Source organism: Oncorhynchus kisutch, unplaced genomic scaffold (genome assembly GCF_002021735.2).
Source record: "Oncorhynchus kisutch isolate 150728-3 unplaced genomic scaffold, Okis_V2 Okis05a-Okis16b_hom, whole genome shotgun sequence".
NCBI lineage: Eukaryota > Metazoa > Chordata > Actinopteri > Salmoniformes > Salmonidae > Oncorhynchus > Oncorhynchus kisutch.
The window spans coordinates 3000787-3019487 of NW_022261982.1; the positions used below are offsets into that span (position 1 = coordinate 3000787).

Consider the following 18701-nt stretch of genomic DNA (forward strand, 5'->3'; position numbering starts at 1 on the left):
TAAAGAAGGCCAGTTTTATTGCTTCTTTAATCAGTCAACCGTTTTCAGCTGTGCTAACATAATTGCAAAAGGGTTTTCTAATGATCAGTTAGCCTTTTAAAATGATCAACTTGGATTAGCTAACACAACATGCCATTGGAACACAGGAGTGATGGTGGCTGATAATGGGCCTATGTAGATATTCCATTAAAAATCATCCGTTTCCAGCTACAATAGTCATTTACAACATTAAATGTCTACACTGTATTTCTGATCAATTTGATGTTATTTTAATGGACAAAAAATGTACTTTCAAAAACGAGGACAATTTTAAGTGACCCCAAACTTTTGAATGGTTGTGTATGTGAGAGTGGATTGTCAGACCTCACGAGCATGAAACTAAATACAGGCACAGACTGTGTGTGGAAAATGATTTATGACTGAGACTCTCCAATCCAACATTGCAGAGTTATGTGCATCCTTTCAAGCACACCCTTCTCATTAACCTGTGGTGAGTTATTCACCATTTGTTATGAACAAATAAGGTTTTATATGTAAGATGGCTAAATAAAGAGCTAAATTATTGATGATGATGATTATTTGTGCCCTGGTCCTATAAGAGCTCTTTGTCACTTCCCTCAAGCTGGGTTGTGACACAAACTCGCACTCATTCTTATGTTTAATAAATGTATAGTGTGTGTGTGTGTGGCAGGCTTACAATGATGGCAAAAAACAATATTTGAGAGTGCGCTGACCCTGGTGCTAGAGCTAGAGGGGGTGCGCAGCTGGAGGTTGAATGTTTGAAGGGGTACGGGACTATTAAACGTTTGGGAGACCACTGCCCCAGAAAATTAGAGTCTGTAATCGCTATGCTTCAACAAAGTACTGAGTAAAGGGTCTCAATACTTACATAAATGTGGTAAATCTGTTTTTTGTTTGTAGTAAATTTGCAAACATTTCTAAACCTGTTTTTACTTTGTCATTATGTGGTTTTGTGTGTAGATTGATGAGGGGGTAAAAAAACATTTGAATCAATTTTAGAATTAGGCTGTAACGTAGCAATGTGGACAATTCAAAGGTCCTGAATACTTTCCGAATGCACTGCAGAGCACGCAATGGTCCTCATTTACACTTAGTGGTATATACCATCCTTTAAACTGTAGCAGGACATTTAGTGGTATATAACCACCCTTTAAACTGTAGCAGGACATTTAGTGGTATATAACCACCTTTAAACTGTAGCAGGACATTTAGTGGTATATAACCACCCTTTAAACTGTAGCAGGACATTTAGTGGTATATACCATCCTTTAAACTGTAGCAGGACATTTAGTGGTATATAACCACCCTTTAAACTGTAGCAGGACATTTAGTGGTATATAACCACCCTTTAAACTGTAGCAGGACATTTAGTGGTATATAACCACCTTTAAACTGTAGCAGGACATTTAGTGGTATATAACCACCCTTTAAACTGTAGCAGGACATTTAGTGGTATATAACCACCTTTAAACTGTAGCAGGACATTTAGTGGTATATAACCACCCTTTAAACTGTAGCAGGACATTTAGTGGTATATAACTACCCTTTAAACTGTAGCAGGACATTTAGTGGTATATAACCATCCTTTAAACTGTAGCAGGACATTTAGTGGTATATAACCATCCTTTAAACTGTAGCAGGACATTTAGTGGTATATAACCACCTTTAAACTATAGCAGGACATTTAGTGGTATATAACCACCCTTTAAACTAGCAGGACATTTAGTGGTATATAACCACCCTTTAAACTGTAGCAGGACATTTAGTGGTATATAACCACCATTTAAACTAGCAGGACATTTTGTGGTGTATATACCATCCTTTAAACTGTAGCAGGACATTTAGTGGTATATAACCACCCTTTAAACTAGCAGGACATTTAGTGGTATATACCACCCTTTAAACTGTAGCAGGACATTTAGTGGTATATAAACACCCTTTAAACTGTAGCAGTACGTTTGCTTGTGAATGCTTTCTGAAGCATGTAGAGGCCGTAGAAAGCATTTATGAAGGCTCCCTCCCTCCCTCCACAGCGTAATGCTCTACTAGCCATCTCCCCAGCCACCATGGAGGTTCTGCTGCGTGTTCTGGGGGACTATGAGGGGGGAGACATGGACGGGGAGGACTGGGACAGTGAGGCTCCAGACCGGAAGTCCCTGCTCACCCTGGGCTGCCTGAGGGAGGTGGTTCACTCCCTCCTGGCCAGCAGCTCAGACCAACGCCAGGTCACTAGAATTATATATATTTTATTAACATAGATTGGTTTTCTTTTCCCAGCTCAATAAATTGCAGTTAACAATAGTTTAGGAACTTTCACAAATCATAGTTTAAAAAATCGAATCATTCATGATAGTAATAGAATACCATTTCATATTAATGTAAACAGGTCAGTGCCAGGGGTGAGAAGTAGTGTGTGTGTGTGTGTGTGTGTGTGTATACTGCTATACAAACAGGTCATAAAGCATGATTTACATTATTCATTATTAACGTTGGTTTCTGCATGTGACTGACGAGGCTTCTTCTTTACAAACTGAGACCTTGAAACTGGGATACTCTTTTTGGTTCCCAGAACAATGTTCTGGGAGTACTGCCAATTGGTCTGAGGAGGAGGTCACAGTCACCAGCACAAACCAAGATAAAGTTAGAGTTGATGCTATCTCTTCAGACCACTTAATTTATACTCACACTATTTAGGGTGTTCTGACAAGAGCCAGATGGTTGACTTTATAATGTTTTTATCTTCAGATTTTTTTAATAATATCTATATTTTTGATTTCAATTGGCTGATTCAATTTGCTAATGTAGCTTATTTGAAATGTAATAAAATAACATTCCTTCATTCATACAGGTGGAGATCGGCTCGGTGCTGGAGAACTACTTCAAACTGCTCAACTCTGATCCGGCAGCAGCGGCCGTGCAGCAAGGGGTCAAAGGTCATAAGGTGCTGGGCCGCCACTGGGAGAGCCGCTTCGTAGCGCTGCAGGTGCACATGCTAGGTGAGTGACCGAACCCGGATTGTCATGTACGCCACAAAGCTGCAGTAGCCCACTGAGCTAAAGCCTAGGCATTAGCTCAGGAAGCTAACGCAAGTCTTTAAGTCTCAGATAAGGTTACTCTTTATACCAGTGTGGTTTACTGAACTACTTACATTACCACTAGCACCTAGTATAGGTTTGGATATTGACCACTGTCACTTGACTTCTGATTTCCATGATTTATGAAGCACTTAGAGAGAGGCCTTTATAAATAGTTTATGAAGGCTCTCTCTCCTCCTCTCTTTCTCTTTCCCCTTATCACTCTCTCATATCCCATTCTCCTTTTTCTTCTTCTCCTGTGTCTGTGACCTCCAGACACTATCAGGGATATGTTCCTGTGTTCGGACCGTCCCGTCCTGCAGGCCATCTTCCTCAACAGCAACTGCTTCGAGCACCTGACACGCCTCCTACAGAACAGCAAGGTATGGTCTCGCTCAGCCCTGGCACAAAGGACGTTGAACATGAGGATTGGGGGGGGCGCGTCTTAGCCTACTGTTTACTGTGTGTGTTTTTCCTCAGCGTATCAAGGTAACTCTGTCTAGGAAGCATAGTGTTACCTTACACTGTGCGTGAGCCTTTCAATACAGGCTCACTGTGCATGTTATGACACTTAGTGCTGGAGCACTTAGGTACCACTAACCCCCCCCCCCACCCAGCCCCTCTGTGAGTCACAACCTTTACCTTCTGACCCCCATCCACCACTCTTTTCTCTCTCCCTCACCCTGCCCCCCCTCACCACGTCCTGTTGTTGGTTCAACTCTGCAGCTGGTTAATGCTAGGTGCACGACAGCAGAGAAGGACCAGAAAGATTTCACCAACAGGTTACTGACAGTGACAGGAGAGAGTGACACCCAGGTATACTGCCACCCTGTCACCACCGTCACTCACGCCACCACCGTCACTCATGCTATCGTCACTGCCATCCCCGTCAAGATGGCCACTCCATGACAAGATGTACATCTGTGCTGCCCTGTAGTCAGAAACAATCAATCAATTAAGCAGTCACTCAATCAAGCAGTCAATCAATCAATACATTAAGCTGTCATTCAATAAATTAAGCAGTTACTAAATTAAGCAGTTACTCAATCAAGCAATCAATCAATTAAGCTATCTGTCATTCAATCAATCAATTAAGCTGTCTATCAACCTGTCAATAAATTCAGCTGTCAATCTGTCATTCAGTCAATCAAGCAGTCTATCAAGCTGTAATTCAATCAGTTAAGCAGTCTTTACAGTAACATTAGTCTGAAATGACTTCAAAGTAACTTTTACAGAATGTATCCCGATCTCCAAAAGGCAACAACATCACCTGCAGTGTGTGGTCAGACCGTCCCTCCTGTTCAGTATTATTCACCTGGCCTCCCCTGCACTCACTAACACTCACTGATACCCTTTAATGTAGTTTTGCAGTGTTCTCTTGACATACAGTGGTCTGTAGTGTGTCTCTTGGTCTGTAGTGTGCTTTAGTCACAGACTCACCTGTAGTGAATTATCTGTAGGCAGACACTCACCTGTTGGTCTGGTTATCATTATTAGCCACCGTGCTTCTCCACCTGCATTGCTTGCTGTTTGGGGTTTTAGGCTGGGTTTCTGTACAGCACTTTGAGATATCAGCTGATGTACGAAGGGCTATATAAATAAATTTGATTTGATTTGATTTGATTTATCATGCGGCCAGGTGAATTCACACACTCTACAAAGTATTCCTTTGTAGTCAGGCAGAGTTTGAGCACCTGTAATCCGATACTCGACTCTGTGTAATGGCCACCCATGGTTACCTGGTTACCTAGCAACCTGACCACAGTCAGACCTATGCTGTCTCCTCTCCTATAGGTCAGCTGCGGAATGAATGAATGAATGAAGAGCAAATACTTTATTCATCCATTTTCCTTACAGTCAACAGACATGTCTTGTTTTATTACCCAACCTGAGAGAGAGACACACACACACACACACACACACAATGAAAGGGTGTTGGGCCAGTAACCGAAAGGTTGGTGGTTCGAATACTCGACCCGTGAAGGTGAAAATTCTGTCTGTGTCCTTGAGGAACGTACTTAACCCTAGTTACTACTATGGCTGACCCTGTAAAACAACACATTTCACTGCACCTTGTTGTTGTTGTTAACTCAGCAAAAAAAGAAACGTCCTCTCACTGTCAACTGCGTTTATTTTCAGCAAACTTAACATGTGTAAATATTTGTATGAACATAACAAGATTCAACAACTGAGACACAAACTGAACAAGTTCCACAGACATGTGACTAACAGAAATTGAATAATGTGTCCCTGAACAAAGGGGGGTCAATATCAAAAGTAACAGTCAGTAACTACAGTGCATCTCCTCCTCATGGACTGCACCAGATTTGCCAGTTCTTTCTGTGAGATGTTACCCTACACTTCCACCAAGGCACCTGCAAGTTCCTGGGCATTTCTGGAGGGAATGGCCCTAGCCCTCACCCTCCGATCCAACAGGTCCCAGACGTTCTGCAGTGGGATTGAGATCTGCGCTCTTCGCTGGCCTTGTCTTACAGGAAATCACGCACAGAATGAGCAGTATGGCTGGTGGCATTGTCATGCTGCAGGGTCATGTCAGGATGAGCCTGCAGGAAGGGTACCACATGAGGGAGGAGGATGTCTTCCCATCCCTGGACCCTCCACCTCCAAATTGATCCTGCTCCAGAGTACAGGCCTCTGTGTAACACTCATTCCTTCAACGATAAATGCGAATCCGACCATCCACCCCTGGTGAGACAAAACCGTGACTCGTCAGTGAAGAGGACTTTTTGCCAGTCCTGTCTGGTCCAGCGACGGTGGGTTTGTGCCCATAGGCAATGTTGTTGCCAGTGATGTCTGGTGAGGACCTGCCTTACAACAGGCCTACAAGCCCTCAGTCCAGCCTCTCTCAGCCTCTCTCAGCCTATTGCAGACAGTCTGAGCACTGATGGAGTGATTGTGAGTTCCTGCTGTAACTCGGGAAGTTGTTGTTGCCATCCTGTACCTGTCCCGCAGGTGTGATGTTCGGATGTACCGATCCTGTGCAGGTGTTACACGTGGTCTGCCACTGCGAGGACGATCAGCTGTCCGTCCTGTCTCCTTGTAGAGCTGTCTTAGGTGTCTCATAGTACGGACATTGCAATTTATTGCCCTGGCCACATCTGCAGTCCTCATGCCTCCTTGCAGCATGCCTAAGACATGTTCATGCAGATGAGCAGGGACCCTAGGCATCTTTCTTTTGGTGTTTTTCAGAGTCAGTAGAAAGGCCTCTTTAGTGTTTTCTTAACTGTTACCTTAATTGCCTACCGTCTGTAAACTGTTAGTGTCTTAACGACCTTTCCACAGGTGCATGTTCATTAATTGTTTATGGTTCATTGAACAAGCAGGGAAACAGTGTTTAAACCCTTTACAATGATGATCTGTGAAGTTATTTGGATTTTTACGAAAGACAGGGTCCTGAAAACGGGACATTTCTTTCTTTTTTTTTGACGAGTTTATGTGAAACATCAAATAACTGTCAGTGCACGCATTAAAACCACCATGACGCATTAAAACCACCATGACGCATTAAAATCCCCATGACGCAGTAAAGACTTAGAGTAGACTGTTGGTTTACAGAGCAAAGCTACAGTCCAATGAGAAGAACTAATCAGCTAGTTGTCCTGTCGTGGAGTGGTCTCTTGTTCTCTCTTGTTGCTACCCATCATTCATTCATTTTCCTTTTCCTCGTGTCATTCTTCTACCCTCTTCTGTTTCCTCCCTTATGACATCTTCCCCTCCCTCCCTCCCTGTTGGTTTTCTCTGCTGGCGTCATGTGGGTTTCCAATTGGAATGCTGTCACCTCATCTGTCTTGTGTTACCATGGAGACCGTGGCTAGTGTCTTGATGGACGTCCATGGCCAAGGTGGTCTGAACATCTGAGATATATATTTCTGTGGGGTTTATTTTCTGTTTATTTTCTTTCACCACGGACAGATCCTCTCCAGCCGGTCCGAGACACACTGAATGTTGTACACTCCGTTAAAGGGAGAGAAAAGAGAGATTTGGAGAAGGGCAGAGCTGGACAGAGGATGTGTGTGTGTGAGGCTACTTTGAGCCAGTGTGTTTGTCGACAGGAGGAAGCGTTGCTCCTCCGTGTGTGTTGGTGTTCCTCTGTGTGAAGGAGAGAGGAATATATATTCTTCAAATATTGTGTTTTGGTGAGCCCTCAGAGCTTCCTGCTGCAGAGAGTACTATGATATTAGTGAGACAATGACTCTTGACAGGAAATTGCCCTTTTTCCTGGTGTTGTCTGCAGCAGAAAGGCCTGACGTGTCTGTTTTCTCTTTAATTCAAGGGCAATAAGAGCAATGAGCACTTACACTGCAGCTTCTGTCCACGAATAATCAGACACTAAACCTCTGCAGTGATTACACACACACACACACCAACAGCCTCCTTTTATTCCTGCGAGTGGAGTGAGGTATCATTAAGCATGATGTCAATGTTATAATCGGAGAATGATGATCATTAAATTATGATTTGATAAGTCATAAAAACCTTAATCATTCATTTTGTTTGCATGAAGGCAGGGATATAAAGGGGCTAGTTTCACTCAAGTACAATACTGCACACACCCTCCTGAGAGGTTAAGGAAATGGGGATTGGCTCAGGAGAAAGATTGACAGGTCTGATATCGTCTCAGGTGTTTCAAGGGCGACTGGACTCTCTCGCCGTGGCAACCATCAAAGCCCTGACGACGGTGATGCACAAGTCACCTGCTGCAAAGGTGAACCCCACACACACACACACACACAAAACCCCCTTCCAACATATCCATATATTTTGACTGATCCACACAAACATTATTGCTAACAGTTTAGTCCCGCCCCTACAGGAGGTGTTCAAGGAGCGGATTGGCTACACTCACCTGTTTGAGGTTCTGGTCTCCCTGGGCCAGCCCTCCAGACACCTGCTGAAGGAACTGATGAATATGGTGAGAGATTCCCTCTGTCACTGGAGTTCTTCTCATATTAAAGTACAACCTATTTCCCATAGTAGACTACTTTTGACTGGATTTTACACTAACTTTTAATGCCACTGTAACACAAGGCATATTGTTTTTTTAATTTAAGGCCTTAAACCAAAATGCAATAACAAGCCTTCTACTATCTATACACTGATTCTGGGAATATTGTCTTGTGGCTCATAGTCATAGGAGCATCACTATATGGTTGCATTTGGGACATTAAACCCCCTGTATATCTGTGCACCTACCCGCTATGTGTCATGTCGGCCCACTCTCCCTCTCTCCTTCCCCGCCCTCCCCTCCCTCTCAGGCTGTGGAGGGTGAACACAGCTCGGTGGGTATCCTGGGCATCAGTAACGTGGAGCCCCTGCTCCTCCTCATCCAGTGGCTCCCAGAGATGGACTCTGCTGAGCTGCAGGTGTTCACTGCCGACTGGCTCCGCCGCCTCTGCTGCATCAACCGACAGACGCGCGCCACCTGCGTCAACGCCGCCATGGCCGTGCGGCTCCTCGCCACCCTTGAGCACCACGCTCGCCTGCACCGGGCGTGCGCAGAAAGCCTTGTCAGTTTGCTAGGGTCGCTGGGGAGCCAGTCGCTGAGCGGCGGTGAGCTCCTCCAGTTACTCAGGCTTCTGAGGCCGCTGGAGCCCGGGCAGGCTCACCCGTACGTGGGCCCGGTGTTGAGGGCGGTCCTGGGCATGGTGCGGAAGCAGGGTCTGGAGAGCGCCATGCAGTACTTTGATCTGTCGCCCAGCATGGCTGGCATCGCCGTGCCAATGGTGATGCGCTGGCCGGGCCCCGCCTTCAGCTTCCTGGCCTGGCTCTCATTGGACCAGGACCAGCAGGGACTGCCCGGCAAGGGGGACAAGAGGAAGCAGCTATACAGGTGAGAGACAGAGGGAGGAGGGTGAGCGAGACGGAGGGTGAGAGAAACGGAGGGTTGAGTGACCTAGGGAGAGGGATGGATGGATGGATGGATGGATGGAGGTGGATGAGGTAGAGATGGTGGTCGAGGGAGGGAGAGACAGGAGGATAGGGAGAGACAGGTTAAGAGTGTGTAACGTGCTCTGTTGTCTGTTCCTCTGTAGTTTTTTCACCCCGGGAGGAACGGGCTTGGAGGCCTTCATCAGTTCAGCAGGGGTACTGGTGGTTGCCGTGTGCACCAAGAAGGAGTACATGACAGTGATGCTACCAGACTACTCTTTCTGTGACTCACTCTGGGTGAGTGACGTCACTTTTCTGTAGGCTTGTCAGTGTCATAGAATTAAACATAGACCCCTAGAATGGATATATCTCCATGGTCTGTATGGCTGGCTGCCGACAGGGTGAATTGTGGGAGATTGAGTCCTGTGTGTGTTCTGCCCACAGCACAGTATAGGTGTAGTCCATGTACCGGGGAAGAGGCCATTTGGACAGAGTCTAGTTTACATCTATGTAGATGGACAGCAGAAACTGTCAGCACCACTCAAGTACCCAACCATGACAGAGGTGAGAGTTACCGTGAATTACATTGTGTGTGCGCGCGTGTTGTTTATATACATTTGTGTGTATGTTTTTGCCCGTGAGCTCATATTCAGTTCCCTGACTGTGTTTTTGCCCCCTCAGCCTTTCACCTCCTGCTGCATCGGCTCAGCGGGCCATCGGACCACCACGCCACCCCCCTCCCAAATCCCAGACCCCCCCTTCTCCGGGGCACCCCCTTCCACCCGCTCCTCCCTGGGGGGCATCCTGTCGACCCAGGGCTGGGGGAGCCTCCTGGGGGGCAAGCCTGAGTCGGTCACCAAGTTGATCTCTGCGGGGACGCAGGACAGCGAGTGGGGCAGCCCCACCTCCCTGCAGGGCCAACTGGGTAACGTCATGGTGTTCCACGAAGCACTGCAGCCCAACCACGTCAAGGCCCTCTGCAGCCTCGGTGAGAGAGATGGGGAGAATCTAAATAGCATTTCCTTGATTCCTCGCATCCTCTCTTCTCGCCTCTGTTTCAACCTACTGGATGAAAAGGTCAGAAGGGAGGGACCTGTGATGTTCTCATCCAATGGGTTTTGAGGAGGAGGCGACGAGAGAGGACGCAAGGAATCAGGGAAATGCAGTTGGGTTTCTCCCATAGAACTATTTTAAAATGCATTCCTGAACGTTCCTTCCTCCCTTCCTTGAGATAATCTCGATAATCCCGATAATCTGATCGGGATTAGATTATTGAAGCCTATGGACTCTCTCTCCATTGATTCTCTGCCTGAAGTGTGCATCCGTTGACTCCTCTTCATGCTTTTACAGGCATTAGATTGATGTGAGCATTGGCGGAGAAAGTTTCCAACATATTTTCACACCTCTTCATTTCTGTTGGAGTCTCGTCAATCAGATGTTGTCAGAACAGCGATGTCTTCAAAGGAAGGAAGGATGCGTTTCATGAGCATTGGAACACGGCCAGGGACAGGGTTATAGTCATGTTATCTTATCTTTGGTTGGTTTCCTTCTCTTCTCAGGGCCAAACTGCATTTCTCCTTTCAAGACCCAGGAGGCGGAGCTCGGTGACCTCACAACTAAACTTCTGCTGCACTACTCCCCCAAGGTGATTGGACTAGACTACTGTCAATCATTTACCTCATTACTCCACGCCCATGCTTTATTATTACAGTCGTGGATGTTAATGACTTGTCAGTTGTGACAGGCGGTGTAACAAGGAAATATGTCTCCTGGTTCCTACAGGCTTGTCGGAACCCCATCTGTTTGGACCTGTCCCCCAACCTCCTCCATGGGCGTCTGACTGGGAACAAGGTTGTCAACTGGGACATCAAGGTACGATTTAACAACGACAACATATTCTCCTAATTTTATTGTTGAATATTTGATTGGATGGTTGATGGGTGGTATGTAGTGTAGAGGTTACATAAGTCAATCAGTAGCTGCAAGATTGCTGGTTCCAATCTCGGCCAGGCAATAGGGTGTTGTCTTGGGGGATGGTTACAGGGCAAAATTATATTCAATGCCATCTCTGATTATTTCCCCTTTCTGATTCAGCCTCTGGTTAATTTTCCCCCTTTCTGATTCACACTACTGTGTTCAGGATATGATCAACTGCGTGGGAGGTCTACCTGTCCTCTTCCCCATCCTGGAGCAACTCACCCTGCTGACACCTGAGAACCACACCGCTGCCGACCCCACCGGGTCAGAGTTCATCAGCCCCACCCCTGACGCGGCCACCTCCCCTGGGGACGGGGACTGGGTCATCCTGCCCTCCAACAGGTCCTCGGGTGAGTCCCCAACACAAAACATGTTTAGCTTTCGGTGATAATACAAGCATTACAGTTATTGAACTGAACTGACTGTGTTTCAGAGGCGCGTCTGGAGAAGAACCTGGTTGCCACCTTCCTGCTGGTGCTGAAGCACTTCCTGCAGCGTCACCCCATCAACCAGGAGAGCCTGCTGCACTCCCATGGAGTAGCCACCCTGGGGGGACTGATGCAGAAGGTTTAGACACTCTGTTAACGCTTTCTTTGTCTGCCTGTCTCTCTCTCTCCCTCTCGCTCTTTCGTTCTCTTTGTTCATGTAGATGGTAGTAAAGTGACTATGCATAGATAATAAACAGTGAGTAGCAGCAGTGTAAAAACAAGGTGGGGGGGGGGGGGGGTTGTCAATGTAAATGGTCTAGGTTGCAATTTGCTTAATTGTTGCAGAGGGAGGTGTTCAGTCCCGGGGTCCTTAGCTTGGTGATGAGCTTTGTGGGCACTATGGTGTTGAATGCTGAGCTGTAGTCAATGAACAGCATTCTCACATAAGTGTTCCTTTTGTCCAGGTGGGAAAGGCCAGTGTTGGAGTGCGATTGAGATTACATCATCTGTGGATCTGTTGGGGCGGTATGCAAATTGGAGTGGGTCTATGGTTTCTGGGATAATGGTGTTGATGTGAGCCATGACCAGCCTTTCAAAGCACTTCATGGCTACAGATGTGAGTGCCACAGGCGGTAATCATTTAGGTAGTTTACCTTGCTTCCTTGGGCACAGGGACTAGGGTGGTCTGCTTGAAACATGTAGGTATTACAGATTAGGTCAGGGAGAGGTTGAAAATGTCAGTGAAGACACTTGCCAGTTGGTCCGCGCATGCTCCGAGTACACGTCCTGGTAATCTGTCTGGGCCTGCGGCCTTGTGAATGTTGAACTATTTAAAGGTCTTGCTCACATTGGCTACGGAGAGCGTGATCCCACAGTCATCCGGAACAGCTGGTGCTCTCATGCATGCTTCAGTGTTGCTTGCCTCGAAGCGAGCATAAAAGGCATCGTCTGGTAAACTCGAGTCACTGGGCAGCTCGCGGCTGTGTTTCCCTTTGTAGAGAGAGTAGATGACTAGAGAGAGTAGATGACTAGAGAGAGAGTAGATGACTAGAGAGAGAGAGTAGATGACTAGAGAGAGAGAGTAGATGACTAGAGAGAGAGAGTAGATGACTAGAGAGAGAGAGTAGATGACTAGAGAGAGAGAGTAGATGACTAGAGAGAGAGTAGATGACTAGAGAGAGAGAGTAGATGACTAACTAGAGGGAGAGAGAGAGAGACTAGATGCAAATCAATTTATAACACTTTTGACATGCGTTTTTCTGGATTTTTTTGTTCTGTCTCTCACTGTTCAAATAAACCTACCATTATAGACTGATAATTTCTTTGTCAGTGTGCAAATGTACAAAATCAGCAGGAGATCAAATACTTTGTTCCCTCACTGTACGTACGGTCACTGTGGGGGGGGACATCGATGCACTTATTGATGAAGCTGGTGACAGGTGGTATACTCTCAATGCCATTGGATGAATCCTGAAACATATTCCAGTCTGTGCTGCAAAACAGTCCTGTAGCGTAGCAACCGCGTCATCTGGCCACTTCCGTATTCAGCAAGTCACTGGTACTTCCTGCTTTAGTTTTTGCTTGTAAGAATTACGATCAGATGTGCCAAATAGAGGGCGAGGGGGAGCTTTGTATGCGTCTCGCTGTGTGGAGTAAAGGTGGTCTATAGTGTTTTGTGACATGCTGGTAGAAATGAGGTAACATGGATTTAAGTTTGCCTGCGTTAAAGTCCCGCCCACTAGGATGAGCATGTTCCTTGTTTGCTTATGGCCTTAAACAGCTCTGTGAGTGTGGTCTTAGTGCCAGCATCCGTTTGTGGTGGTAAATGGACTGCTGCTAAAAATATAGATCATCTCTCTTGGTAGATGGTGTGGTCTACAGTTTATCATTAGGTATTCTACCTCAGGCGAGCAATGCCTCAAGACCTCCTTAATATTAGACATTGCGCACCAGCTGTTATTGACAAATAGACACACCCCCCCACCCCTCATCTTACCAGACGTAGCTGTTCTGTCCTGGCGATGCAAGGAAAACCCAGCCAACGGAATATTATCCGTGTCGTCGTTTAGCCACGACTCGGTGAAACATAAGATAATACAGTATTTAATGTCCCGTTGGTAGGATAGTCTCGTGCGGAGGTCATCCGGTTTATTGTCCAGTGATTGCACGTTGTCCAATAGAACGGATGTTTGAGGCGGGTTACCCACTCGCCAACGACTCTCACAAGGCACTCCGATCTCCGTCCCCTGTATTTCCGTATTATTTTCACGCGAATGACGTGGATTTGGGCCTGGTCTCGGAGAAGCTGTATATCCTTCACGTCAGACTCATTAAAGAAATAATCTCTGTCCAGTTCGTGTTCAGTAATTACTGTTCTGATATCCAGAAGCTATTTTTGGTCATAAGAGATGGAACCAGCAACATTTGTACAAAATAAGTTGCGATCAATGATAAAAATAACACAAAATATCACAGTTGGTTAGGAGCCCGTGAAACGGAGGCCTTCCCCTCCGGCGCCCTTATCAACTCTCTCTGGCTCTTTCATTCTCTCGGTCTCCTCTTTCTCTCTCTTGCCTGTGCTCTCTCAATCTCTTTCCACTCTCTCTGTCATTCTCTCTCGCTCTCTTTGTCTCTGTCATTCTCTCTCTACTCTCTCTCTTATTGATTCTCTCTCTTGGCGTGTGTGTATTTCTCTCTGTGTAGCTGCCTGCCAGTCTGGTGGATGTGAATGTCTTGGTGTCTGCTCAGCTCCTGGTGGAGCAGGTTACCTATGAAAAGAACCAGCAGCTGCTGCAGCAGCTCCACACATACCTTCTGTTCAACTTCAGCATCTGGAACCTGGGAGACTTCCCCCTGCGCATCGGTGAGCACCTGGGACCATGGGTCTGTGTGGGGGGGGGGGGGTTCACGTGTTAGTCGATATGAGAGTGTGATTGGTTGCAAATCCAGGAACAAGTTGAAGTTTGTTCCACCTGAGCAAGTCAGAGACCACTATAATGACACACCACATGCATTTGATGGACCCTTTTTGTCTACTTCTAATGCCACCTTCACATGCTAGTCGGAACTCTGAATTACAACTTCCTAACTGGTATAACTACAACCAGTTGTTAGCAAGCCGGCAGAGTTTCCTAGTTCCGACTGGAACGTGAACGCGGCATAATGCCTCTTAAGGGTAAAGTAATCCAAAAGTAACTGACAGTAATCCAATTAAGTTAGTTTGGGTAATTCAAAAGTTCTGTTACTGATTCCATTTTTGGGCAGGTAACAAATTGATTACATTTAGAATGTGTGTGTGACTCTTGTCAATCTTTCTCGTGGTGATGAAGGTCACATCCAGTACATGTCCACCGTCATCAAAGAAAACAGGAAGCAGTTCCGGAAGAAATACGGAGTTCAATTTCTACTGGACACCATTCGCCTTTACTACGGGTGGGACGCCATCTCCCAGAATGCTCAGCTTCTGGTTTTTACTCATGATTCATAATTGTCCTACTCTAGCTCCATCTGTTACATGAGATGTATGTATTGTAATAACTGTACAAGTTCTACAGTCAACTTGATTTCTCCTAAAATAATATTTATGTTAAACATGTGTTTACACTGTCAGTAAGAGTGTCAGCAGGGAGGGAGATATTAGTGAAGACGACAATCAGACCATCCGATCGTCCCTCTGCGGCCTCCTGAAGTATTACATCAGCAAGGGTATGACCCAGGAGGAGATGCACAGCATTCTGGGATACATCGCCGCCATCGGAGACGAGGAACAGGTGAGGGATGGATGGAAGGGAGGAACGGACAGATGACGGGTCCATGACTTGTCAGAATCTTTGTCTCTGTTACAATATTAACACTAATGAAGCCATGCATCGGATCATGGATTAACATGGATAAAGCAGATGTCCTGTAGTCAGAGGACTCCACTCCATATGAGTAACATTGAAGACGAGATGGTTAATAGACTGGCTATTACCCGATGTGGAAGACCGAGTGCAATTCAACCTCTCTCACTTATTGACCCTCTCTGAATAAGCCCAAGTTATCTTTAATATCTATGTACTGGAATATCACTTAGAAATCCTATGAGGACCATTGCTGTGGTGCCTATGAGTGAACAGCTGCCTGCTCTGTGCCTGGCACAGTGGTGAGGCTGTGTGTTTCCAGCCTGCGGCTACACTAAGGACAGCCCTGGTCTCTGGCCTGCTGGTTACCTAGGCCTCTGGAAGAAAGCTTCCCCCCCTAATAGCCTTCAGCTGCCTGCTCTGTTTAACTGACTGCGGCAGGCCTCTGTCTCTCAAGGCCCAGTTCCCATCCACTCACTTCACACAGGATTTATACGCCTGGCATTCAATGAGGATCTGTTTCCTGTGTGTCCGTGTCCTTCCTCTCTCCCTCCTTTTCTCCAGCTCTTTTTCCTGTTTGTCTTATCCTCTTACACAGGTTTCTATACACGGCCTGTGACATCATGGCATGTGACATATATGCTCACTGCAATGTCAAGTGTTCATCCTCCACAGTTTGTCTTCTCTCCATCCGACCCATTATTAGGCTGTTCAGTCCCTGAAACCACACTCGCCATTTACTTGCTCTCTCCACTTAATTCAATCCTAGTGTGTGTGCGCGCCTTGGTGGAGTTGCTAACCGTGTGTGTTGTGTTGTGTGTGTGCGCGCCTTGGTGGAGTTGCTAACCGTGTGTGTGTCCCTCTAGCTGTGTGGAGTGATAGAGTTGCTGCTCAGTCTGCTCCAGACCAGTGCTGCCAGGGACCAGCTTTTCCTGCTTCTGTTTGAGCCGGGGGCGGCCGACTCCTGCTACGCCCTGCTGCTCAACACCAAACACTCAGACCGCCTCCGAGAGCTCGTCTTCAAGGTGAGGACCTCCTCACACGTACCAACACACACACAGGAATGTTTAAGTGTGTTGTGGTTTTGACGACTTCCGAATTTGTGTTAGACATGGAGAACTTACTGGCCTAGAAATGTTCTGGATTAAAAAATATATATATTTATTACTTTGAAAATGTGGAGTAGGTTATGTTGTGCAGATGAGTCAGTACTTTCACTAGGTAGTATACAAGACCCTTCTCTTTCAGACGTTGAATGCTGCTAATGTAACATAATTGAATGGTCTTTGCCGTGTGTGAGAGTCCAGATGTTTGACCGCATGCTGCGCTGCGACCGTGTCTATGAGAAGAACAAGCAGAGGCTGAAGCTGAGGGAGGTGGGATACTCTGGTCTCTCCCTGCTCTTCTCTGACCTCCACGTCACCCCCTCCCTCGTCAAGAGCCTGCTCAACCAGGTGCTCCACACAGGTGGGTGACGGTGTCCCTCCCACCCCTTCTCTCACCCTGTCAGTGTCCACCATACCATTCAAATATGTTTCTGGGGACTAGATCATTGTGGTTGGAGACGGCTCCTTCAACAGCCAATCATCAACATTGTTTTTCAATTCAATAAAACATTTTTTTTATTTATTTTACCTTTGTTTAACTAGGCAGGTCAGCTAAGAACAAATTCTTATTTTCAATAACTGCCTAGGAACAGTGGGTTAACTGCCTGTTCAGGGGCAGAACGACAGGTTTGTTACTAGTCCAACGCTCTAACCACTAGGCTCCCCTGCCGCCCCAAATAGTTATTGTGTCCGAAGGATAATTCATTGGCAACATAACAAATACATACAAACCAGCAAACACATTCAATAAGTAAAAGGCAATACAAATGTGTTTGGTGATTTAAAAAAAGATATATGTGTTTTTTACACAAGCAATATCTACAGTAACGCAGGTGAAGTGGTTTCATTTCATTGGCCAATAAAAAAGAATGAGAACTGACTCCGCTTCACCCAGCTGTCCCTATAGACCTTGGTAGATGTGGTGTTCAGCCCTTGCATAGTTTTGATTGGCTGGCTCTACTCCCATGTCTCCATTGGAGTTTGATTTAGTGGCCAATCAATGAAGCGTTGAGGGCTAATTGATTGGCTGGGGTGAGGCTGAAGTTGGACGGAGTGTAGACTGCAGAGAATGGCTTCCTCTCTATAAATAAATGAATGAATGGCTGGAGAGAGTCAGGACGGTTCTGCAGTGAGGTTTGTATGGGCGAAGGGCAGGAGAAGGAAATCAATGTTTCTCCAGTGTACTTCAGGTTATTGTTTCACCCATTCAGCTATATGGACAGATCAATCAGGGTTATGTTCAGCTGGGAGAAAACGTTTTCAAACAGTGAGGTACTTCCTGAACACGCTTTTCTGCCTTCCGTTGCGAAATGTTTTTATACGGTGCGCCCTACTGAACGTGAGCCAGTATTATGGTGTGGCCCAACAGGTAATAAGAGATTCAGTCAATGTGTACTTGACTAAATTATGTGGCTATGGCTTATCATGTTGACCTTTGACCCCCCCCTTAGATCATGTGGTGAGCTACAAGGACCTTATGGCCCTGGTCCAGCTGACTCACCGGGCCGGGCCCAGCGTACGCCTGCTCGTGTGCAATAGGGTGAGGGAACAGAGCACACACACTAAGTTATTAAAACGACACACATGCAGGTATAAGCCTGTTCTCAGGGTAGAAACAGACATCTTCCTACATACCAGATGTTGATATCCATAATAATTAAATCACTACATCAACCATAAATGGAAATGCATGATATTACTTTGAAATCTTTGAAATTAAGGTATTATAAAAGGGATTATAAACTTGTGCTAAAATATCTGATTTTGATCTTCCTAAAACTCTATTCTGTCCCTCTATCCCTCCCCCCTCTCTCTATCCCTCCCCCTCTCTCTATCCCTCCCCCCTCTCTCTATCCCTCCCCCCTCTCTCTATCCTTCCTTCCCCTCTATCCCTCCTTCCCCTCTCTATCCCTCCTTCCCCTCTCTATCCCTCCTTCCCCTCTCTATCCCTCCTTCCCCTCTCTATCCCTCCTTCCCCTCTCTATCCCTCCTCTATCCCTCCTTCCCCTCTCTATCCCTCCTTCCCCTCTCTATCCCTCCTTCCCCCCTCTATCCCTCCTTCCCCCCTCTATCCCTCCTTCCCCCCTCTATCCCTCCTTCCCCCCCTCTATCCCTTTTTCCCCCCTCCCCCCCTCTCTATCCCTCCTTCCCCCCTCTCTATCCCTCCTTCCCCCCTCTCTATCCCTCCTTCCCCCCTCTCTATCCCTCCTTCCCCCCTCTCTATCCCTCCTTCCCCCCTCTCTATCCCTCCTTCCCCCCTCTCTATCCCTCCATCCCCCCTCTCTATCCCTCCATCCCCCCTCTCTATCCCTCCATCCCCCCTCTCTATCCTTCCTTCCCCTCTCTATCCCTCCCACCTCTCTA

General features: G+C 46.5%; 1 protein-coding gene across 2 annotated transcripts in view; it reads left to right on the forward strand.

The window, feature by feature from the left end:
* nbeal1 (neurobeachin-like 1) overlaps positions 1-18701 on the forward strand; it is a 67442-nt gene that overhangs the window by 25065 nt on the left and 23676 nt on the right. Inside the window, exons 9-28 of one of the 2 annotated variants that reach the window (XM_031813652.1) lie at positions 2055-2246; positions 2870-3017; positions 3372-3478; positions 3822-3911; positions 7738-7821; positions 7930-8028; positions 8372-8946; positions 9149-9281; positions 9429-9548; positions 9666-9972; positions 10544-10629; positions 10767-10856; positions 11125-11311; positions 11395-11528; positions 14093-14252; positions 14719-14821; positions 15000-15159; positions 16098-16256; positions 16539-16698; positions 17789-17877. In XM_031813652.1, the coding sequence (XP_031669512.1) occupies positions 2055-2246; positions 2870-3017; positions 3372-3478; positions 3822-3911; positions 7738-7821; positions 7930-8028; positions 8372-8946; positions 9149-9281; positions 9429-9548; positions 9666-9972; positions 10544-10629; positions 10767-10856; positions 11125-11311; positions 11395-11528; positions 14093-14252; positions 14719-14821; positions 15000-15159; positions 16098-16256; positions 16539-16698; positions 17789-17877 (3183 nt within the window). The remainder of the gene's footprint in view (positions 1-2054; positions 2247-2869; positions 3018-3371; positions 3479-3821; positions 3912-7737; positions 7822-7929; positions 8029-8371; positions 8947-9148; positions 9282-9428; positions 9549-9665; positions 9973-10543; positions 10630-10766; positions 10857-11124; positions 11312-11394; positions 11529-14092; positions 14253-14718; positions 14822-14999; positions 15160-16097; positions 16257-16538; positions 16699-17788; positions 17878-18701) is intronic. The other variant, XM_031813653.1, reaches the window with a different exon arrangement.